Below are 22683 nucleotides of genomic sequence, written 5' to 3' on the forward strand. Positions count from 1 at the left end.
GGGGGGGGGTGGAGGCGGGGGAGGGGGTGGTGGCTGTTATACCCTCAGAGGGGGCGCCAAGGGTGGGCTTAGTAGTAATTCGTGCTCAGACTCTTTGCAACCCCATGGGCCGTAGCCCGCCAGGCTCCTCAGTCCATGAGATTTCCCAGGCAAGAATACCGGAGGGGGTTGCCATTTCCTCCTCCAGATCTTCCAGACCCAGGGATTGAACCCGTGTCTCCTGCATCTCCTGCACTGGCAGGTCGGTTCTTTACCACTGAGCCACCTGGGAAGCCCAAGGGAGGGCTTCAGTTCAGTTCAGTTGCTCAGTCGTGTCCAACTCTTTGAGACCCCATGGACTGCCGCATGCCAGACTTCCCTGTCCATCACCAACTCCCGGAGCCTACTCAAACTCATGTCCATCGCTTTGGTGAGGGCTTGGGCTCCTCCAGACTCCCTCAGTCAACTCCACCGCATTATCACCCGGCTCCTCCGTAAAGTGCAGCAGGAAGGCGAGTCAAAGCCCCACCCCCACCCTCTCCAAGCCTCCAGGAATAGAAATTGCCCTCGGAGATTCAGGGTCGGACCCACCTGGGCCACTTTGTGACCATTAGCCATTGTCTTTACCTCTCTTCCCTGATAGCGCAGTTAAAGAATCCCCCTGCAATGCAGGAGACCCCGGTTCGATTCCTGGGTCAGGAAGATCCGCTGGCAAAGGAATAGGCTACCCACTCCAGTATACTTGGGCTTCCCTTGTGGCTCAGCTGGTTAAGAATCGCCCACAATGCGGGAGACCTAGGTTCGATCCCTGGGTTGGGAAGATCCCCTGAAGAAGGGAAATGCTCCCCACTAGTATTCTGGCCTGGAGAATTCCATGGAATGTATAGTCCATGGGGTCGCAAAGAGTCGGACACAACTGAGCGACTTTAACTTCACCTCTCTGAACTTGCTACTCTCGTCTATATGAAGGAGACACTGACACAAGAGAGGCGCACAGATGAGGGACTAAAGACTTTATTTGCCATCCAAGACCCCTGCCCCGGGTCTCCGCCAGCCCTCCTGGGAAGGCTCAGAAGATCTTCACCAACTCCAGCTGCAGGTCCCCGCCCACCTCCAACGCGCGCACGCGCCCTGGCGGGATCCGGTACCGGAAGTGGTGGTATTCAGAGTCTGCGATGACCGCCTGCAGGGACGAGGAGACACTGCTTAAGGTTCCCCAGGCAACTGCGGGGTTATTCCCGGCTCGTGCCCACGCGGCGTGACCTGGGCACGCACGCAAGCCCCCACTGAGAAAGAGGTCTAGTATTCAATGAAGCCCCTTGTCATGAGGATTAAATGAGTTCATTGTTGACACCTGAGTGCTTTTTAAGCTTTGGCAGTGATGCAGTTGCCAGGATTCCTGGATGCATCGCCTTCCTAGGACGCACAGAAAGTGAAGAACAGCCCGGGTAGTGGAGGGTCTTCAGTGACCACCCGCGGCTGGGACTTATTCGGGGTCCTGTCTTCCAAGTCGTCCATTTCCCTGTCCCAGAACTGCTACCTCAGACGCCAGTGGACAGGGAGCAGGATAGAGGATGTCCACATCTTCTGGCTGGACTCCCACCCTTTGAGCACTTGGCTCTCACTGTCTCGTCCTTGCTACCGACACATGCCTGCCCTCTGACAGTAGTGCGCTTGCGCCAGAGGAGGTGAGGAACTGGGGAGGCCCTGCCCACCTTGGCCACGCCTTTGATCCCAAACCTCTGCCAAGGGCCTTCCTGGCCTTGGCAGGGAAGAGATGTGGGTGTTGGAGCCCGCCCTGTGGAAGAGACACACCTTGAAGCCTTCTTCGGTGGCAATGAGGAGCACGTCGAAGGGCTGCCCTCGCTGGAAGGGAATGCCTGAGCCCCGCTCCTCTGCGCCCCAGGTGCCGCGCTCCAGGGTGTTGAAGACCACCGTGGACTCGTCCAGGCGGGGGTTGAAATGCAGGGCGGCATCACTGCCTGGTTCCTCACTGCACAGCAGGTTCACGTAGAACCTGGCAGGTGGTGGAGAAGAACATTGGATAGAGGAGCTACCCTTTGCCAGAGCACATCCATATTTACAGGAACGTGAGAGCCACACACCAGGGAAAGAGGGGAGATGGACTGGAGACCATGGAGCCCAGATCCCACGGCACCCAAAAATCAGTGGGAGACCTGGACACACATTCACCTAGACCAGGGCCTGGGTCCCCCTCATTTCCAGAGTCTGGGAGATGCCAAGGACTCATGGTCCTGAAGACCAGGGTGCTCCCAGTTCCCAGAGGGCTGGGACAATACCAGGGACCCTCAAATTCCCAGGCACTGTAGATTCTCAGAAATCCTGAAGATCCCCACCCAGGAAGCCCTAGGATTGATTGCCTAGGCCTCCTACATGCTGCCCAGGGCACCTCTGATTCATAGGTTATATTTCCAGAGTGGCTGTGCACTTGGACTTGTCATGAGATTGCCCTGGAACCCCGAGATTCTTTGATGTAGGGTCCCCACCTGCACAGTCATGGGACAGATAAGTGAAGACATCAGATTCCAGAAGGGCAGAAATAGCCTGGGGATTCCAAGATCCTGGTGGGCAAATTTGTCTTGGGGCTTTGTTCTCTGGGCTGTAAAAGTGGGGTTCACTGAGCCTGGAAACCTCCCACCCATTACCGCTGAGGCTCGGGGGTCTCACCTGCCAGCCTTGTCGGGGACTAAACCACGAATTCTCAACACAGTGCCCACTCGGATGCCCTCGGGCAGCGAGGTCTTGTGGGGGACATTCTGCAGCAGCCAGAGTGGATCAGGGAGGCAGAGGAGAGAGACAAGTGGGTCAGCTGTGTGGAGAATATGACCAGGACGCAGAGCAGCAGAATCAGAGAGAAGAAAGGGCACAGAGACACGGGAAAGAGAGCCGGGGGTGCGGAGGAACACAGAGACTCAGCAGGAAGATACTCAGAGGGACAGAAAGATAGACAGTAAGGGGAATCAATGGGGGGAGGGGGGAGAGCGTGGGGATGGATTGGGTGAACCCAGAAACGGCAGCCCAGAACATTCTGGCACACCAGAACACCTGCTTTCTCCTTGAAACAGGAGCCCTCAGGCAAGCCCCAGCCCCTCCCCTCTGCCAGTGCAGCCTTGGGTCCAAACCCCTCAAGCCCCCACACTGCAAACACTCACAAAGCTCCCGGCCATGGCTGGAACAGCGGGACGGCAGTGGCAGTGGGGGCATGGCTGCTGGGACCTTAAATCAAAGCAGGGTGTGCCTGGCCCTGGTGACTCACCCTTTCCACACCCACCACCCACACCTGGCACAGGCTCTGGTCCTGGGGCCATGCTGGCCCAGCACCCTCTTTCTAGGGCCTCTGATGCCCCTGTCATCCTGAGGATTCCCAGGTGTACAGTCCCTCCCCTTTGACCTAATAGTGATAGAAACAGTTAACAATAATAACCATACCAGCACAGCACACAGCATGGAAGGCTTGTTGAGACACCATCCCTCCAGCCCTACCTTCCTGCTGCCTGGTGGAGAGAGAAGACTCTCACATCCATTCCATCATGGAAAATCTGAGTCCTGAGAGGCGAAGCTGTGAGCTCAAACTCTGCACCCTCTCTCCCAGGTTAGGACCTGCTGCCTAGGGCTAAGGATGGGTCTCCCCTGAAATTCCAGTTGATGCTCCTGTAATATAATAATAACCATGGCAACAGGATACTGATAGGAAAGGCAGCTAAGAGGACAGGATATTCTGCCCAGTGGTCAAAGCTGTATCCTTGGTGCCTAGTGCAGTGCCTGGCACACAGTAAGTGCTCAGTGAATGTGGATGAAAGAAAGAAGGAAAGATAATGAGAAGTGCCACTGACAAAGCCTCGGGCTTGCCTAGCATGTGGGAGAGACCACTGATCTCTGACAGGCCACTGAGCATAGGGCCCCTGATCACCCTTATCTGACAGATAAGGAAACTGAGGCTCAGAAAGGAGAAGCAGTTTGCTCAAGAAACACAGCTAAGCAGAACCATGCAGACTGTGTGTCTGGCTTTCTTCATCTCTGGAAGTTCCTCTCTGGTTTTTTCTCCAGGATGCCCTAGTCTCTGGCTGTCCTGTGTCTCTGTCCTGCCCCGTCTCTCTCACAGGTTCCTGTCTATTTCTCTTCTTAGAGTCTCTCTCGTTCCACCTCCCAGAATCGCCTCCTCTGTCCCACCTGGTGTTCAAGATAAGGGAAGGGAGTGGGAGAGGGGGAAGGGTGGCCCCTCTGCCCAGGCCAAGTCCCCACAGCCCAAGGCTCCTGAAGGGGCATGCAGGTATGAAGGGTGGTGTGAGAGGGAGAATGTTGATAGAGGGTTCTGGAAGGCAGGGAACAGGACATTGGGGAGCTGAGCAGAAACTCCTCCTAGAAGCCTGGGCAGCCTACCACTCCATTTCCATCTCCCCACCCCACCCACCCCTGTTGGTGCCCCACCCAGCAGAGGGAGAAAAGGCCTGGGGCTGAGTCAGGAATAGAGACTTTGGGTGGAGACAAGCAGAGTCAGAACCTGATCCACCGCCCTCAGCCTCCCAGCCTTCAGCCCCTTCACTGCACAGTTGGTGCAGCTGGTGGGGCAAGCGTCTCAGAGAGCAAGGGTGGGAAACTGCATTTGGGTGGGGGCTACAGTCACCTCCATTTGGCAGAAGAGAAGGTGAGCTTAGAGAGGGCCAGCCTCTCCCCAAGGCCTCATGGGGAGGACGGGGCCAGGGGCTGGAGCTGATCTGTGTGCCAAGGACACCTACCTCATGGAGATTTTGAATAGAGAGGACAAGGACTTCCGTATTTGGTCCAATGGCTAAGACTCTGCACTTCCAATGCAGAGGGCCTGCGTTCGCCCCCTGGTCAGTGGACTAAGATCCCAGACATGGCAGCTCAGCTGGGACACTGAAGTTAGAGAAGCCTACACACTGCAACAAAGACCCAGCACACCCAAAATAAAATAAATAAAAGTATTTTTCAATCTGGAGAGGACTGTGGGGTTTGAGGCGGTGACATCGATGTCTGTTCGGATGGAGAGTTTCCCAGAATGATGGGTTCTGTTATTCTGATCAGTAATCGTGTGCCTTTTGTATATGTCATTCTGTATATTGCTGTGTATCCTGGCAGTTTATCTTTTCCTGATTTCTTCATTGTCTCTGGATATTTCTCCACATGCTGCCGACCTGCACGTCCAGGCTTGTTTTTGATGTTTGGTCAAATGAGGCATTCAATCTGTCATCAGTTTGATTCCTGGTTTATTTCTCATAACTCAGATGTGGGATGCATTCTTATTCATCTGTGTTGATTATCTTCTACCAGTTTGGAAATAATATACTTAGTATCTTTTTTTTTTAACTTCTAAATAAGTGGTGAATGTAGTTATTTCCCAATACTCTTTTTGTTTTTCCAAGCTATATGCTACACTCATAAATCAGATCACCCAGGTTTCAACAGAATACTTCCATGAGTCTTAATGATATACAGACCTGGACAACCACCACCCTGATCAAGGTTTATCTCCTGAAAAAGTCTGCCCCTCGCATCTACCCCAGGATGCACCGTTATTCCTTAGTATTGAGCCAACACGATCATTTGCCATGAAAATAAAAAGAAGGATGCCCAGCAGGTTGTGTGTGTCTCTCCTTCCACCTTCCAGAATCACCTCCTGCAGAAATAACTGGGGGAGGGCTTCCCTGGTGGTCCAGTGGTTGGTTAAGAATCTGCCTTGCAATGCAAGGGACACTGGTTTGATCCCTGGTCCTGGAAGAGCCCCCACGCCATGGAGCAACTAATCCATGGGCCACAGCTACTGAGCCCACGCTCTAGGGCCCTTGTGCTTCAACTACTAAAGCCTGTGTGCCTAGAGCCCATCCTCCATAAAAGAGAAGCCACGGCAGTGAGAAGCTGGCCACCACAGCTAGTGAGTAGCTCCCACTCTCTGCAAATAGAGAAAGCCTGGGTGCAGCAATGAAGACCCACCACAGCCAAAAGATGAAATACATAAAAAGAAACAACTGGGGCGATGTGGGCTACCACTACTAAGAGCTTTAGACCCCACACTCCGCAACAAGAGAAGCCCGTGCAGTACAACTAGCGAAAGCTGGCACGCAGCCATGAAGACCCAGATCAGAAAAAATAAAAAGAAACAACTGGGGCCAGAAGTAATACTAAGTGCCCCCACAGCGGTTCCAGGAATTGAAAATCCCAGGCTCTGTCTGTGTCAGCTTCTTGGCGACTTTGGGTTGGTTTTCATATTCAGTGAAGATGTCCCAGGAGCTGCTTTGGTTTTGTAAATTACCTTCCCAGTGAGGAAAATGACGTTTTAAAAATCTGATTTTTTTCTTTTTTTGTTAATTTTTTTCTTTTTTTGTTAATTTTCTTCTTTTTTTTGGCCTTGATGCACTGGGCTTGCAGGATCTTATTCCTGGATTGGGAATTGCCCTGGGCCCTTGACAGTGAAAGCTCTGAATCCTAACCACTGGGCCACAAGGAAATGCCCCCAAATTGGACTTTTCTTTTTAATTTATTTTAAAAAATGTATGTATTTACTTGCCTGAGTCAGGTGTTAGTTGCCCTTCTGCATGTGGGACTAGTTCCCCGACCAGGGATCGATCCCATGTCCCCTGTACTGGAAAGCAGGTTCTCATCCACTGGCCCACCAGGGGGGTCCCCCATTCTAACTATTTTTTAAATGTACAGTTCAGTGGCCTTAAGTACATTCCCATGTTGTGCACCCCTTACCACCACTATCTCCAGCACTTTTTCACCTTCCCCAACTGAAACTTGTACCCACTAAACACTCACTTTCTCTTCCCCTATCCCCAGCCCCTGACCACCACCATTCTACTTCCTGTCTCTGTGAATTTGCCTGCTCTGGGTACCTTATATAAGTGGAGTCATACTTGCCCTCTGTGATGGATGAGCATTATATACACAAAAAAGAGAAAGTCAGTTGTAAATACCTGTGTTGTGTTGAAAGGTGACAAATATGTCACCCAAAATATGCCCTTTGGTATAAGGATTATTTTGAGCTTTCAGCACTTGAAAAACAGCAAATACAGGAAGGTCATTCTAATCTCCACTTTTCTCCTGAAAACAGGAGATAAAAACTGCCAAGTGAAAGATGCTCTACTTGTGCCCTAAGAAAGTAACAATTTTATCAGCAAGGTGAGAACCTAGGGAGGCCTTGTTAAAATAATTCTTGTCTGGGACTTCCCTGGCAATCCAGTGGTTAAGACTCTGCACTCCCACTTCGGGGGAACTAAGATCAAACGTGGCCATTGCAGCCAAAAAAAAAAGGTTCCTATCTTCCTTTAGCCTCCCCATGTATTAGTTTAGTTACTTTTCCACAATGCCTTTCATTGTTCTTAACTTGTAGGTGTAGCTACTTCTTTGTGTTTATTTCCTTATGCGGGCTCCAGGATCATGTAAAACATTTAAATGTGTATTAATTTCTTCTGTGTTGATTTGGTATGTCAGTTTAATTCTCAGGCCTTGCCAAAAGAAAAAAAAAAAGGAAGATAAAGGTAAAAATGTGCCTACCCTACCATATGTAGACCTACACTTGTCTTCTTGTATTCCCACCTGGTTCCCCCAGAGGGCCTGGGAGCAGAGACATCTGAATGGCAGTGAGCACACTTGCACTCAGTCTTCCCTGGTGGCTCCAACGGTAAAGAATCTGCCTGCAGTGCAGGAGATCTGAGTTTGATCCCTGGGTGGGGAAGATACCCTGGAGAAGGGAGTGCTACCCACCCCAGTATTCTTGCTGGAGCATCCCATGGACAGAGGAGCCTGGCAGGCTACAGTCCATGGGGTCACAAAGAGTCAGACACGACTGAGCAACTAACACTTTCCCTTTTCACTGGCACCCAGATCTTGGTTCCTAAGGACCATATCTTTCTCTACTGAAGGAACTGCTGTAGAAATGACCGCTTCCCAGGCTCAGACAGGGAGCATACAAGATGTGCTGGGATCAACTGATTGTGTCAGAGAAGAAGGAAGCACTTACAAAAGGATGGGGCATCGGGGGCAGGTGTATGAACTCACTTGAATCACTTGAAGGACTCCCGCAGACTGAATCTGGGACCATGAGACTCCTAAGTGATAACACCATGACTAGAATAGGAAGCCATGAGCCCATACTGATGTTGTCTTATTCTGTTAGGGCCACTGTGATAGCCCTAGAATATCATTGCCCAGATGGCTTACAAACGACAGAAATTTATTTCTCGGGGAGCAGAGAGTCATGATGGTGTCTGTATGATCTCCGGAGGCAGCAGCGTCAGAGTTTGGCCAAACATTAAAGATGACAACAGCAGCTCGGCCAACTTTTGAACCTGTAAGAGGTGGAAGAGGAAAAGGCGAGGGTGATTTGAGCCAACTGTCAAAGCAGTATTCAAGCAGAGACCTACCCTCTCATACAAAGACAAAATATAGACAGACCACTCAGGATGCCCCTGAAAAGGTTTGAAACCGTGACTTCAGGAGAGAGTTGGAGGAGAGAGAGAGAGCTGCTGCAAGAGAAAAAAACAAGAGATCGGCCAACCTGAGAACATACAACCTCCTCTTCAGTGTCAAAGAAGCCTCGATTGGACCAGAGTCCTGCTGCCAACCTTGATGCAGACGGTCCACTAACAGATGAGGAAGATGAAGATGAAGATTTTGAAGAGGAGAGTGATGATGATGATACTGCAGCTCTTCTTGCAGAGCTGGAAAAAATTAAAAAAGAAAGAGCTGAAGAGCAGGCCAGGAAGGAACAAGAACAAAAGGCTAAAGAAGAAAGGATTCGTTCTTCTTAATCTCACTGGCCCATCCCAGCCTCAGGCCAACTTCAAAGCTAAAAGAAGGTGGGATGATGACATTGTCTTCAAGAACTGTGCAAAAGGTGTAGATGATCAGAAGAAAGACAAAAGATTTGTAAATGATACGCTTTGATCTGAATTTCACAAAAAGTTCATGGAGAAATACATTAAATAGTACAGTTTTATGTGCTGGATTGAAGGCTATAAATTGTAAACGATCTGACTTCATTTTGATGTATTTTTCTCTCCCACCCCTATCTAAATTGTGTATAGGCTTCCCTAATTTTTAGTTCTAAAGTATCTTTTCCTTTATTGATGAATTACTTGATAAGGACTTGGGAATTGGTTTAACCCAGTTTCCATCTCAATATTTCCAGTCATGTGTTTTCTCTTAAATATAGGAAAAGAAACCTTGTAATAAATATTTTTAATAATCTAAATAGCCAAATCTGTGTCCCCAACTTGTTTGTTGAAATGTATGCAGCTAGTAAAACATTGCATATTAAAAAAGAAGAAGAAATTTATTTCTCATGGTTCTGGTGGCTGAGAAGTCCAAGACCAAGGTGCCATTATCATCACTGAGAGCCTGATTGTGAGAGAGTCATTTCCTAGGCAGGTTGATAGGGAGTCTAGGGGTCCCCAAAGAGAGAGGGGTCTGGAATTCTCAAGGAGGAAGAAAGGACAAACCTTTTTCTTTCTCCACATTCCTTAGGATTATATAACAATAATGTATCCTGCCTAAGGACAGTCTCTGGATTAAACCTTCTGTTATCTTAAAATGTAAATTTTTGGAGTAGACCTGGTCTTTACAAGGATGTATCCTGCCTGAGGACAGTGTTATCTTAAAATGTAAATTATGGGAGTGGGTCTGATGAGGTCTTTACAACCTCAGACATCCTTTGGATTATATAACTTCATTGTTACCACTAGCAAGCGGGTACTCTTTCTGCCCCCTTCTGATGCCTATGTCAGAAGCTTTCTCTATCTCCTTTATACTTTAATGAAACTTTATTACACAAAAGCTCTGAGCGATCAAGCCTTGTCTCTGGCCCCGGATTGATTTCTTCTCTTCCGGGGGCCAAGAATCCCGGTGTCTTCGCGTGATTCAACAACAACCTTTCAATTGCTGGTTCTCACCATGTCATGGTCCCCCCATGACTAGAGGGTCAAGGCACTCTCTAGGTCCCTTTATTTATTTTTAAATTTTTATTTATTTATTTTTGGCTGTGCGGGGTCTTCGTTGCTACACGTGGGTTTTCTCTAGTTGTGTTGAGCGGGGCTGCTCTCTAGTTGCAGCACGTGGGCCTCTCATTGCCGTGGCTGCTTCTTTTGTGGAGCACGGGCTCTGGGTGCACAGGCTTCAGTCATTGCAGCTCGAGAGCTTTGTTGCTTCCCAGCATGTGGGATCTTCCCAGATCAGGGATTGACCCTGGGTCCCCTGCATTGGCAGGTGTATTTTTTTTTTAAAGATTTATATTTATTTGGCTATTCCGGATCTTAGTTTCGGCACACAGGATCTTTGATCTTCATCACGGCATGCAAAATCTTTAGCTGTGGCATGTGGACTCTAGTTCCCTGACCAGGGATCAAACCTGGGCCCTCTGCACTGGGAGCGTGGAGTCTTAACCACTGGACCATCACAGATGACCCTCTGGGTCCCTTTATAAGAGACTCCCACTCATAAGGCCTCTGTCTCATGACCTTGTGTGTATTAGTCACTCAGTCGTATCTGACTCTTTGTGACCCCGTAGACTGTAGCCTGCCAGGCTCCCCGGTCCATGGGATTCTCCTGGCAAGAATACTGGGGTGGATTGCCATACCCTTTTCCAGGGGATCTTCAGGATCCAGGTATTGAACCTGGGTCTTTTCCTTGCAGGCAGATTTTTTTTACTGTCTGAGCTACCAGGGAAGCCCTTTATCTCCTCCTAAAGGCTCCACTTCCAAATACCATGGCATTGGGGATTAGGTTTCAACATGGGGATTTAGGGGGAGGAACATAAACAGTCTATAGCAGATGTGCATAAGGAAAGGAGAGAAATGATAAAAAATGGAATGAAGAATGTTTGCACGAAGTTCTAAGTGCTTCCCTACGAAATGTTTACTAATGACTAAAGACCAAAGGGTAACTCGATGGTGGAGAAACCTGGCAGGTACTGCTAATCACATGTTCAGAGTCCACATCACCAGCAACAGGATACCTGGAGGTTGTGAGCAGCTTCATAGGTACACACAGTGATGCTTCTGCCCCCAAAAATCCAAGGACAAGGAAACATCAACCTGTAACCTTCTAACATGTCAAGGTCTTGAAAGAAAGAAAGACTGAGGAACTGTTCCAGACTGAAGGGGACAGAAACTAAGAATATGTGACAACCAAGTCAATGCCAGGTTCTGAACTGAGTCCTCTGCTACCAGCTCCTCGGTGGCACCACAGGCAGAACTGGGATGGGGTCTGAAGGTCAGGTGGCAGTAGGGGCTCTAGGGTGAACCCCTGATGTTGGTGGGTGTGAGTGACTGTCCTCCTTTACCCCTCACACACACTCATTAGCGTATTTGAGGGTGGTGGGGCTGTCTATTGGCAACTGACTTACATAGTCCTGTATTTGCAAAGACAAACTAATACAAACGTACAAACTAATCTGTAAGTTTCCAATTGTTTCCAAATGTTTCAGTGATATCAAAATATAGGGAGTCTTCACAGACATAGAAAGCCAACTTATAGTTACCACAGGGGAAAGGGAGAGAGAGGGATGAATTAGGAGTTTGGGGTTAACAGATACACCCTACTACATTTAAGATAGGTAAACAAAGCTTTGCTAGTGGCCCAGTGGGAAGGAATCTGCCTGCCAATGCAGGGAGCACAGGTTCCATCCCTGGTTTGGGAAGAGTCCACACGCCGAGGGGCAACTGAGCCCATTTGCCACAACTACTGAGCCCGAGCTCTGGAGCCTGCGTGCTGCAACTGCTAAGCCTATGCGCCCGGAGCCCGTGTTCTGCAACAGGAGAAGCCACTGCAGTGAGAAGTCTGAACGCCACAGCTACAGAGGAGCCCCTGCTCGCCACAACCAGAGAAAAACCCTCTTGTGGCAATGAAGACTTAGCACAGCCAAATAAATGAATACAATTATTTTTAAAAATAGATGAACAACAAGGACCTACTGCATAGCACAGGGAACTATGTTCAATACCATGTAATGAGCTATAATGAAAAAGAATCTGAGAAAGAATTCATGAAAGTGAAGTGAAAGTGTTACTCGCTCTGCCATGTCTGATTCTTTACGATCCCATGAACTGTAGCCCAGTTCAGCCCTCCTCAGTCCCTGGAATTCTCCAGGCAAGAATACTGGAGTGGGTAGCCATTCCCTTCTCCAGGGGATCTTCCTGACCCAGGGATCAAACTCAGGTCTCCTGCATTACAGGTGGATTCATTACCATCTCAGCCACCAGGGAAGCCCTATATATTCATATATATATATACACACCTGTATTTATCACTGAATCACTTTGCTGTAGACCTGAAACTAACACAACATTATAAATCAACTATCCTTCAATTCAAAAAAAAGAAGAAAAAATATAATTAATCTTAAGTAGTCTGTAGTCCTTTTAAATGTCCCAGCACTGTTTTTAGAAATCATAAAGTAAAATTCACAAGTATAAACCATAACTCAATTATATACTTTAAGTTGGAATCACAAGGATATTCAGTTAGGTATTTTAATATGCCAAAGTTCTTTAAAACTTTACACATACTTAATACATCAAAGTTAACATCTTACAAAAGAATCATTTTAGCCCCCTAGGATGGCAACAATAAAAAAGATAGATAATAACAAGTACAGGTAAGGACATGGAGAAAGGGATTTCCCTGATGGTCCAGTGGCTAAGACTCTGAGCTCCCAATGCAAGGGGCCTGGGTTCGATGCCGTTCAATGCCTGGTCAGGGAACTGGATCCTGCATGCTGCAACTAAGACTTTACACAGCCAAATAAATAAGTAAATATTTCTTAAAGAAGGATATAGAGAAACTGGAACCCTCTTAATTTGCTGGTGGGAATGTAAAATAGTGCAGCTATAGAAAACACTCCAGCAGTTCCCCAAAGATTAAACGTGAACTTATCCAGTGACCAAAAACCCCGTTCCTTGGTTGTTGTTCCTTTCTTGGTATATACCCAAGAAAAATGGTAACATATATCCACACAAAAACTTATATATTGGGAATTCCCTGGTAGCCCAGCAGTTCAGACTCTGCTGGACTTTCATTGCTGGAGCCTCAGTTCAATTCCAAGTCAGGGAACCAAGATCCCACAAGCTGCACAGCCTGGCAAATAATAATAAATAAAAATGCTCATGGAAGTATTATTTATAATAGTTGAAACAAAGTATTCATTATCAAAATGTGAAAACATTCCAATTATCCATCAACTAATGATGGATATGGTATAAATAATGGTATAAATATGGTATAAATAAATATGGTATATCCACACAATGGAAAATTATCAGCAGTAGAAACAGATGAAGTACAAATCCATGCTGAAAGATGGATGATCTTTGAAAGCACTGCTAAGTGAAAGAAGTCAGACCTAAAAAGCCATATATTGCATGATTCCATAGGAAATATCCAGAAAAGACAAATTCATGGAGACAGTGGTTGCCAAAAGCTGGGAGGAGGGGAGAATGGAGAGTGACTGCTGCTATGTGTGGGGTCTTTTGAGGAGTGAGAGGATATTTGGAATTAGATAGTGGTGATGCTTGTACAACCTGTGAAGATAGCAAAACCCACCGAACTGTGCGCTTTTTAAAACTTTTTATTTTATATTGGAGTGTAGTTGATTAACAATGTTGTGTTAGTTTCAAATATACAGCAAAGTGATTCAGTTATATGTATACATGTATCTGTTCTTTTTCAAATTCTTTTCCCATTTAGGTTGTTACATAATATTGAACAGAGTTCCCGGTGCAATACTGTACACTTTAAAAGATTGACTTTAATAGTATATCAAAAATAAAGAATATTATCTTTACTAGGTAGAAAGTGGGCACACATGCAGATCAGGCAAGATTGGCTATGGTTTGGCAGGTGTTGTGCTGGGTGAGAGGTGCAGAGAAATTTATTTTCCTATGTTTTGTTGACTTTTGTACATTTGATAACCTCTGCTGCTGCTAAGTCGCTTCAGTTGTGTCCGACTCTGTGCGACCCATAGATGGCAGCCCACCAGGCTTCCCGTCCCTGGGATTCTCCAGGCAAGAACACTGGAGTGGGTTGCCATTTCCTTCTCCAATGCATGAAAGGGAAAAGTGAAAGTGAAGTCGCTCAGTCGTGTCCGACTCTAACAACCCCATGGACTGCAGCCTACCAGGTTCCTCCGTCTATGGGATTTTCTAGGCAAAAGTACTGGAGTGGGGTGCCATTGCCTTCTACAGTAAGACAATTTACTGCTGCTGCTGCTGCTGCTGCTAAGTCACTTCAGTCGTGTCCGACTCTGTGCGACCCCATAGACGGCAGCCCACCAGGCTCCTCTGTCCCTGGGAGTGGGTTGCTATTTCCTTCTCCAATGCATGAGAGTGAAAAGTGAAAGTGAAGTCGCTCAGTCGTGCCCAACTCTTAGCGACCCCATGGACTGCAGCCTACCAGGCTCCTCCATCCATGGGATTTTCCAGGCAAGAGTACTGGAGTGGGTTGCCATTGCCTTCTCCGAGACAATTTACAGGTATATACAATTAACTGAGACAAAAAATGTTTCCAATGATAATAACAAGTATTAGTCACTCAGTCGTGTCTGACTCTTTGTGACCCCATGGACTGTAGCCCACCAGGCTCCTCTGTCCATGGGAATTCTTCAGGCAAGAATACTGGAGGGGGTAGCCATTCCCTTCTCCAGATCTTCCTCCCTGACCCAGGGATCAAACCCGGATCTCCATACTGTAGGCAAATTCTCTACCATCTGAGCCACCAGGGACATTCTGACAATAACAAAGTGCATTACAAAGGTCTGATCATGAAGTCAGGCAAGACAAGAGAAGTGCAGACCATAATCTGCTGTCATTTGAATATCTACAAGCATTGTGGTCCTGGTAGGCAAGAAAACTAGGAAAGGGGACTTCCCTTTCCCTGGTGTCCCAGTGGCTAAGACTCCATACTCCCATTGCAGGGACCCAGGTCTGATCCCTGATTGGGTAACTAAGATCCCACATGCTACAGAGCAGCTAAGACCTGATGCAGCCAAATAAATTAAAAAAAAATTTTTTTAAAGGCGGGCTTCCCTGGTGGCTCAGTGGTAAAGAATCCACCTGCCAATTCAGGAGACATGGGTTCTATCCCTGATCTGGGAAGATGGCATATGCTACAGAGCAACTAAGCCTGTGCACCACAACTATTGAGCCTGTGCTCTAGAGCCTTGGAGCCGAAACTACTGAGTCCACATAGCCTAGAGCCCACGCTCTGCAACAAGAGAAGCCACTGAGATGAGAAGACCACACACTGCAACTAGAGAAAGCCCTTGCAGCAACGAAGGCCCAGCACAGCCAAAAATAAATAAATAAAAATTTACATATATATATAAATGTTTGAGAAATGTGATGAATTGTAGTTTCCAAAGATGGCCACAAGACTATCTCATGTCCCACAGGCTTTTCTATGATATACGACTTTGGCAATTTTCCCACGGAGGGGGGATGGGTATCCTACAGCACCTCTGCTTGGGTCAGGGTGGGCTTCTGATCCATTTGTAACCAATGGAGTACAGCAGAAGTGGGACTGTGTCAGGAAAGGTTGCCATCCTGTGACCTGGGATGGTCCTTTTGGAACCCTGAGCTGCTATGTGAGCAGCCATATTATGAGGAAGCGCAAGCCATCCAGAAAGTGTTCATGTCCACCGCTCCATGCAGCTGAGATCCCAGTCAACCACCAGCATTGACTTACAGACGGACTTTTGAGTGAATAAGCCTCCAGATGATCCAGCCCCAAGCTTTCACATCAACGCCAACCACTGAGTCTTCCCAGCTACGGCCCCCGACATTGAGAAGCAGAAACAAGCTGAAACAAACTATACCCTGTTTGAATCCCTCACTCACAGGATCCTTGAGCAAAAGGAAATGGTTATTTTAAGCTTCTAGGTTGGAGTGATGTGCCAATCAGTAATAATGTATAATGTGACTCCCTTCCTGAAACCCACGAGCAGCAGCCACTCCAGTGCAAACGGCATATCCTGGTGTGTGTCACACAACTCTAGGCACTTTATCAACTTTCACTGTTTAGTCTCTCACTCTAATATTATCTTATCTATGCAGTAGCGACCACTGTTACCCCCGATTCACCAACATAAAGAGAAAAGCAACTGTCTTCAGTTCATGTAGTCAGGAGATGCCGAGCCAAAAAAAAAAAAAAAAAAATGATCTCAGACTTCTGGCCCTTAAACCATTATGTTTTAAAGGACTTTTAGAACATATTTTAATTAATTAATTTGGCTGTGCTGGGTCTTAATTGTGGTACACAGGATCTATTTCCCTGACCAGGGATTGAACCAGGAACCCCTGCATTGGGAGCACAGGGTCTTAGCCACTGGACCACCATGGAAGTCCGTACAGGATTTTTTTAAAGGTGTAAACCCTCAGGGACAAAGAAAAAGAGAGAAGACAGATTTAGGTACTGAATATATGGTAACGTAGTAGACCCCAGAAATTGAATCCTAGGCTGGAGTTGAAGAAGTGGAGAAGAAACTCATTAATTCAGAACTGCCGAACAGCCCAGCCCAGGAAGCCATGGCACCAGGTGCTTCTCCAGGACTAAAAATGTGAGGCTGAGAAGTGAGAGCTGTGCACAAAGACAGCTACCCGGGGCCTTCAACCACCTTTCCACCGAGGAGGAGATAGAGGACTGGAGTAAAGGGAAGTTTCCGGCAAAATCTGAGAAAGTGAAACTGATGGAAAATGGGGTGCATCTGAAAGTACTGAGGGCTTCCCCTGTGGCTCAGAGGTAAAGAATTCGCCTGCAGTGAAGGAGAGGCAGGAGACATGGGTTCGATCCCTGGGTCAGGAAGATCCCCTGGAGGAGGAAATGGCAACCCACTCCAGCATTCTTGCCTGGAAAACTGCATGGACAGAGAAGCCTGATGGGCTACAGTCCATGGGGTCGCAGAGTCAGACACAACTGAGCACACACGCACGCACAGAGAAAGCTAAACAAATACAAAACAAGATGATCGCTAATTCCAGGGAGAACACAAAGTTATACACCAAGGAGAACCTTCACAGATACACCACACGGCTGGCTGGAGAATTGTGCCAACAGAGTCACATGAATGTGAACACTGAACACAGCTCTAGCCACGATGACTTTAAAGTCTGCTGGTAAATGATAAGAGGGCACATGAACCCAGCAGTAGGGAGGAGGCGAGGAGATGAAAGAGAGCCACACCCTCTCCCTCTTTGTGTGTGCCCGTTCAGTCGCTTTAGTCGTGTCCGACTCTTATCGAGCCCATGAACTGTAGCCCACCAGGCTTCTCTGTTGGCGGGATTTCCCAGGCAAGAATACTGGAGTGGGTTGCCATGTCCTCCTCCAGGGGATCTTCTCAGCCCAGGGATTAAACCAGTGTCACCTGTCGCACCTGAGTGGGAGTCAATATATAATGCCCCTACAGAAAACCCAGAAGTAGCAATAAATAGATTATTTATTTATAATCTATGATAAATAATGGATGGACCTAGGGAGTGATATACGAGGTGAAGTTAGAGAAAAACAAACATCATACATTAGCACATATACCAGGAATCTAGAAAAACGGTACAGATGAACCTATTTGCAAAGCAGAAATAGAGACACAGATGTAGAGAACAAACGTATGGACACCAAGTGTGCCAATGAATTGAGAAATTTGAAAAAAAAAAAAGAAAAGAAATTGGGACTGACATGTATACACTATTGATACTATGTATAAAACAGATAACTAATGAAAACCTACTGGATAGCACAGAGAACTCTATTCAGTGCTCTGTGGTGACCTAAATGGGAAGGAAATCCAAAAAAGAGGGGATTGCAAGGAGATCCAACCAGTCCATTCTGAAGGAGATCAGCCCTGGGATTTCTTTGGAAGGAATGATCTAAAGCTGAAACTCCAGTACTTTGGCCACCTCATGCGCAGAGTTGACTCATTGGAAAAGACTCTGATGCTGGGAGGGATTGGGGACACGAGGAGAAGGGGACGACAGAGGATGAGATGGCTGGATGGCATCACTGACTCGATGGACATGAGTCTGAGTCTGAGTGAACTCTGGGAGTTGGTGATGGACAGGGAGGCCTGGCATGCTGCGATTCATGGGGTCCCAAAGAGTCAGACATGACTGAGCAACTGAACTGAACTGAACTGATGTAAACATATAGCTGATTCACTATGCTGTACAGCAGACACTAAGACAACATTTTAAAGCAACTAAATTCTGATAAAAATAAATAAGTAAATAAAGTAGCAATTGGCACACATCATATTAATATCCATTCAAATCATGTAAATGTTAAAAAAATTAAAAATCATTAAAAAGAAACGAAGAGGCAGGTTTCACCAGGTTAGCTGAAGGGGCACTAGCTTTTGGAGCCCTGGGCTGCCTTGGAGGTAGTCTGGCTTCTCTGAGGATGTTCAGGCTTCCTAGGGAGGGTAAGTGCAAGTGGCCCAGATGATCCCAGCCTCTAGCACTAGAGGTTGCCCAGACATCATGGACTAAGACAAGCCATTCCCATGTGCCCCATCCAAACTCTGGACCTACAGCAGCCGTGAGCCCCACCCACAATGGTCATCTGAAGCTGCAAGGCTTTGGGGCAATCAGCTTCACAACCAAAGTAACTGGAACCCTGGGAACTGCAACAGCCACATTGCCATCCTGGATTGAGTCAAGAGTCTTTGACTAAGAAAGAAAGTGATAGGAATTCCCTGGCAGTCCAGTGATTAAGGACTCGGAGCTTTGACTGTGGAGACTGTGCAGTGCGACCAAAAATAGAAAGAAATAAATAAGGAAGAGAGGGAGGAAGTAAGGAAGCAAGAAAGAACGAAAGATAATAAATAGTGGATGGTCAACAGGTGCTCCCTGCTACAGTCAACTCCTTTGGCTACAATGAGATTCACATGTACTGTTCTTCTCCTACCCAGACCATTCACCTCCCTGTCCAGGGCAGACAAGTTTAAGCTTCGTGTGCAACAGAGGGCCCAGGATTTTGGTGGAAGACATATTCCTCTTTGTCAAGCCCAGCTGAGTCTGGGCCCAGACACCCAATACACTAAGGCGGGAGAGGCTTCTTATTCAGAAACAGGGGAGCGTGGAAACTTGCAGCAGACACTGGCCCATGGCATAGATCAAGCCCACTGGACATGAAGACCAGAGACTGGCTCTGGTTCCGCCTCCAGGGAGGTTTTTCTTGTCGCCATTGCTCTCCAAGTCCTCATCTGGGGATATTCAGTGTGAATATGCTTGTGTGTGTGTGTGTGTGTGTCCATGTGTTCAGTCGTGTCCGAATCTTCGTAGCCTCATGGACTATAGCCCACCAGGTTCCTCTGTTCATGAGATTTTCCAGGCAAGAATACAGGAGTGGTTTACTACTTTCTACTCCAGGAGATCTTCCCTTCCCTGGGGATGGAACCCATGTCTCTTACATCTCCTGCATTAGCGGGGGAATTCTCTACCACTAGTGCCAGTGAACTGTACATTTATTTTTTTAATTTTTATTCTTCCACCCCTGCATGCCTGGCATGTGAGAGCTTAGTTCCCCCGACCAGGGATAGAACCTGCATCCCAGGCATTGGGAGTGTGGAGTCTTATTTGCTAGACCACCAGGGAAAGTCCAAACTGTACATTTAAAAAACCGTTAATGACTCAGGGAACTCAAACCGAGGCTTGGTAACAACCTGGAGGAGTGAGATGGGGAGGGAGGTGGGAGGGATGTTCAAGTGGGAGGGGACATGGGTAAACCTATGACTGATTCATGCTGATGCTTGGTAGAAGCCAACACAATACTATAAAGTAATTATCCTTCAGTTAAAAATAAATAAACTTTTAAAAAATGGTTGAAAGGGACTTCCCTGGTTAAGACTTTACCTTCCAATGCAGGGGGTGCTGGTTCAATCCCTAGCTGGGGAACTAAGATCCTGCAAGCCTAGCAGCCAAAAAAAAAAAAAAAAAAGGTAAATTCCATGGTTTTCTATTTTAACAGAATTTAAAAAAAAAAATTGAAAGAACCCCCTTCAAAAAAACCCCCCAACTCATGAAATCATTAGTTTAAAAGGACACCTCAAATTTCAGTTCAGCATCATGGTGCATTTCTTTGGTCCGAATCTGTACCTGCCTCCATCCATGACATCCACAGGGCATTTCCTCCCCCGACTCTCATCCGGCCGCCCCCTTGCCCCGCATGGACACCTCCTCCCAGATGGGGTTGGGGTCCTCCCTTTACTCCTATCCAGAGGGTCAGCCTCTACTGAGCACCCTTCTCAGGGTTCCTTTTGATATCCCAGCTGATCCAGCCCTAGGGGAGCAGCGCCCCTCAGTCCCCTCCCCCTCCAACTATGACTGAAAATTCTCCTCCTTAGCAAGTCATTGGATTGGTACAACTTACTATCTTTATAAATAAAACTAAAAGCTATCCAATGGACTTAATTGCTTAAGGAAGAGTCAGGTTTGGGAGCATTCCCTGCATTCCCTGGGGGGTCCGGTGGTTAAGACTCGGTGCTTTCACTGCCGAGGGTCCGAGGTCAGTTTCTGGTGGTGAAATAAGATCCTGCAAGCCAAGCATGGCAGGGCTTTAATCAGATTTTGAAAACATGTCACTTTCCTCATTGGTAAACTAATTTACAAAACCAAAGCAGCCCCTGAATTATCTTCACTGAATATGAAAACTGACCTGAAGTCAGCAAGAAGCTGACACGGACAGAGCCTGGGATTGTCGATTGCCACAACCACCATGGGTGCAATGAATATTTATTTTTTGCTCCAGTTATTTCTGAAGGAGAGGAAAGTCAGCATGCTCGGCCCGCTGGGCATCCTTCTTTTATTTTCATGGCAAATGAACACGTTGGCTCCTAACTGCTGAGGAATGACACTGTGTCCTGGGGCAGGTGGAGGGGGTCAAGCTGCCTTGATTAAACCTTAACTGGGGTGGTGGTTGCCCAGGTCTGTATATTGTCAAGGCTCAGGGAAGTATTCTGTTAAAATCTGGATAATTTATGAATGTGACATGCAGCTTGGGGAAACAAAAAGAGTCTTGGGAAATAAGCACGTTCACCACTTATTTGAAGTGAAGTGAAGTTGCTCAGTTGTGTCCGACTCTTTGGACCCCTGGTAGAACTGTAGCCTACCAGGCTCCTCTGTCCATGGGATTTTCCAGGCAAGAGCACTGGAGTGGATTGCCATTTCCTTCTCCAGGGGATCTTCCCAAGCCAGGGATCGAACCCGGGCCTCCCATATTGCAGGCAGTCACTTTACCATCTGAGCCACCAGGGAAGCCCAGCTTATTTAGAAGTGGTAAAAAAAAAAAAAAGTGCTACCAAGTGTATTATTTCAGAACTGATAGAATGCATCCAGGGTGCCCATATCTGAGTTATGAGAAATGAACCAGCAATCAAACTGATAACAGATTGAATGCAAATATCTGACCAAACATCAAAAACAAGTCTGGACGTACAGGTTGACAGCATGTGAAGAAACAGCCAGAGACAATGAAGAAATCAAGACAAAGATGAGCTATCAGGATACACAGCAATGTATGGAAGGAGGCCTACAAAGGGGACCCGATTATGGATCAGAGTAACAGAACCCATCATTCTGGGAAACTCTCCACCCGAATAGATGCTGGTGTTACCACCTCAAACCCTACTACTTTCTCTAAAATCACGATGTCGGGTGTCCTTGGCACATAGACCAGGCGCTGGCCCTACCCTTTCCATGAGGCCTTGGAGAAAGGCTGGCTTTCTCTAAGCCCACTTTGTTCTCTGCCAAATGGGGGTGCCTGCAGCCCCCACCTAAATGCAGCTGCCCACCCTCCCTATCTGAGAAGCTTGCCACGCCCCCACCCCCAGCTGTACCAACTGTGCGGTGATGGGGCTGGAGGGAGGCTGGCAGGCCTGAGAGGCTTTGGGCGGTGGACCAACTTCTGAGTTGTCTTGTCTCCACCCAAAGTCTCCATTCCTGGCTCGGCCCCAGGCCTCTTCTCCCTCTGCTGAGTGGGGTACCAACTGGGAGGGTGGGTGGGGTGGGGAGAGGGACACGGAGTTCTGGGCTGCTAAGCTGCTAGGAGGGGTTTCTGCTCAGCCCCACACCTCCCCTGTTCCCTGCCTTCCAGAACCTGATCTCGGGTGGCAATGGCTTGGAGCGGGGCTTGGGTTCCCAGCCAGAGACTGAGGCTGAGTTTTGGCAGTGAGAGCACCAGATCCTAGGGATGAGACCAGTGGTCAGTGACAAGGGCCCTGGTCCTTTGACTTTGCAGAAAAGAATTTCCACAAGGATGGAAGTAGTGAAGCAAGTAAAGTGTTTATTAAGAGGAAGAGTACTGCATGTGTAGAAGGACAAATGGGCAGACTCAGAGGGAAAGTCCCTGAGTGGTGCCCACATTGCATTTTAAGTCACTTATATGGGGCATTTCTGCCAGTTTTCCTTTGGCCAATCATTTTGATTTGCCTGGTTCACAATTCATATTTGGTAATCTCAGGATCCTTCGATGTGCGCGCACACATCTCTTGGTCAAGATGGATCCTACCACAAAGGCTTCTGGGTAGAGCATCCTTTGATATTGCTCCCCCATTGGCCTGCAAGGACCCTTTTCTGTGCACACGTGGTTGGGGAGGTCTCCTGACTTTAGGAACAAGAAATATCTGGTCTGAGCAGAGCCCAGCTTCCTCCCTTTGTTGTCCTGCTATTCTTGTCTAGAAGT

The 22683-nt window shown here is 47.5% G+C and overlaps 1 protein-coding gene and 1 pseudogene across 2 annotated transcripts; one reads left to right on the forward strand and one right to left on the reverse strand.

The window, feature by feature from the left end:
* Positions 1–977: 977 nt before the first annotated feature.
* On the reverse strand, positions 978–4121 carry LGALS7 (galectin 7). 2 transcript variants are annotated; one of them, XM_055553120.1, is made up of 5 exons: positions 3484–4121; positions 3153–3216; positions 2668–2756; positions 1795–1996; positions 978–1162 (listed from the first exon to the last, which is right to left on the reverse strand). In XM_055553120.1, exons 1-5 carry the CDS (start codon positions 3522–3524, stop codon positions 1049–1051), a joined length of 510 nt encoding a protein of 169 aa, XP_055409095.1. In that variant the 5' UTR covers positions 3525–4121; the 3' UTR covers positions 978–1048. The 2 variants fall into 2 exon arrangements, with proteins under 2 accessions (XP_055409095.1, XP_055409097.1); XM_055553122.1 differs by lacking the exon at positions 3153–3216 and having other exon boundaries at positions 3430–4117.
* Positions 4122–7543: 3422 nt separating this feature from the next.
* LOC129631863 (spliceosome-associated protein CWC15 homolog) lies at positions 7544–9294 on the forward strand (annotated as a pseudogene).
* Positions 9295–22683: the final 13389 nt, after the last annotated feature.

This window comes from Bubalus kerabau, chromosome 17 (genome assembly GCF_029407905.1).
Source record: "Bubalus kerabau isolate K-KA32 ecotype Philippines breed swamp buffalo chromosome 17, PCC_UOA_SB_1v2, whole genome shotgun sequence".
In the NCBI taxonomy this organism is placed as follows: Eukaryota; Metazoa; Chordata; class Mammalia; order Artiodactyla; family Bovidae; genus Bubalus; species Bubalus kerabau.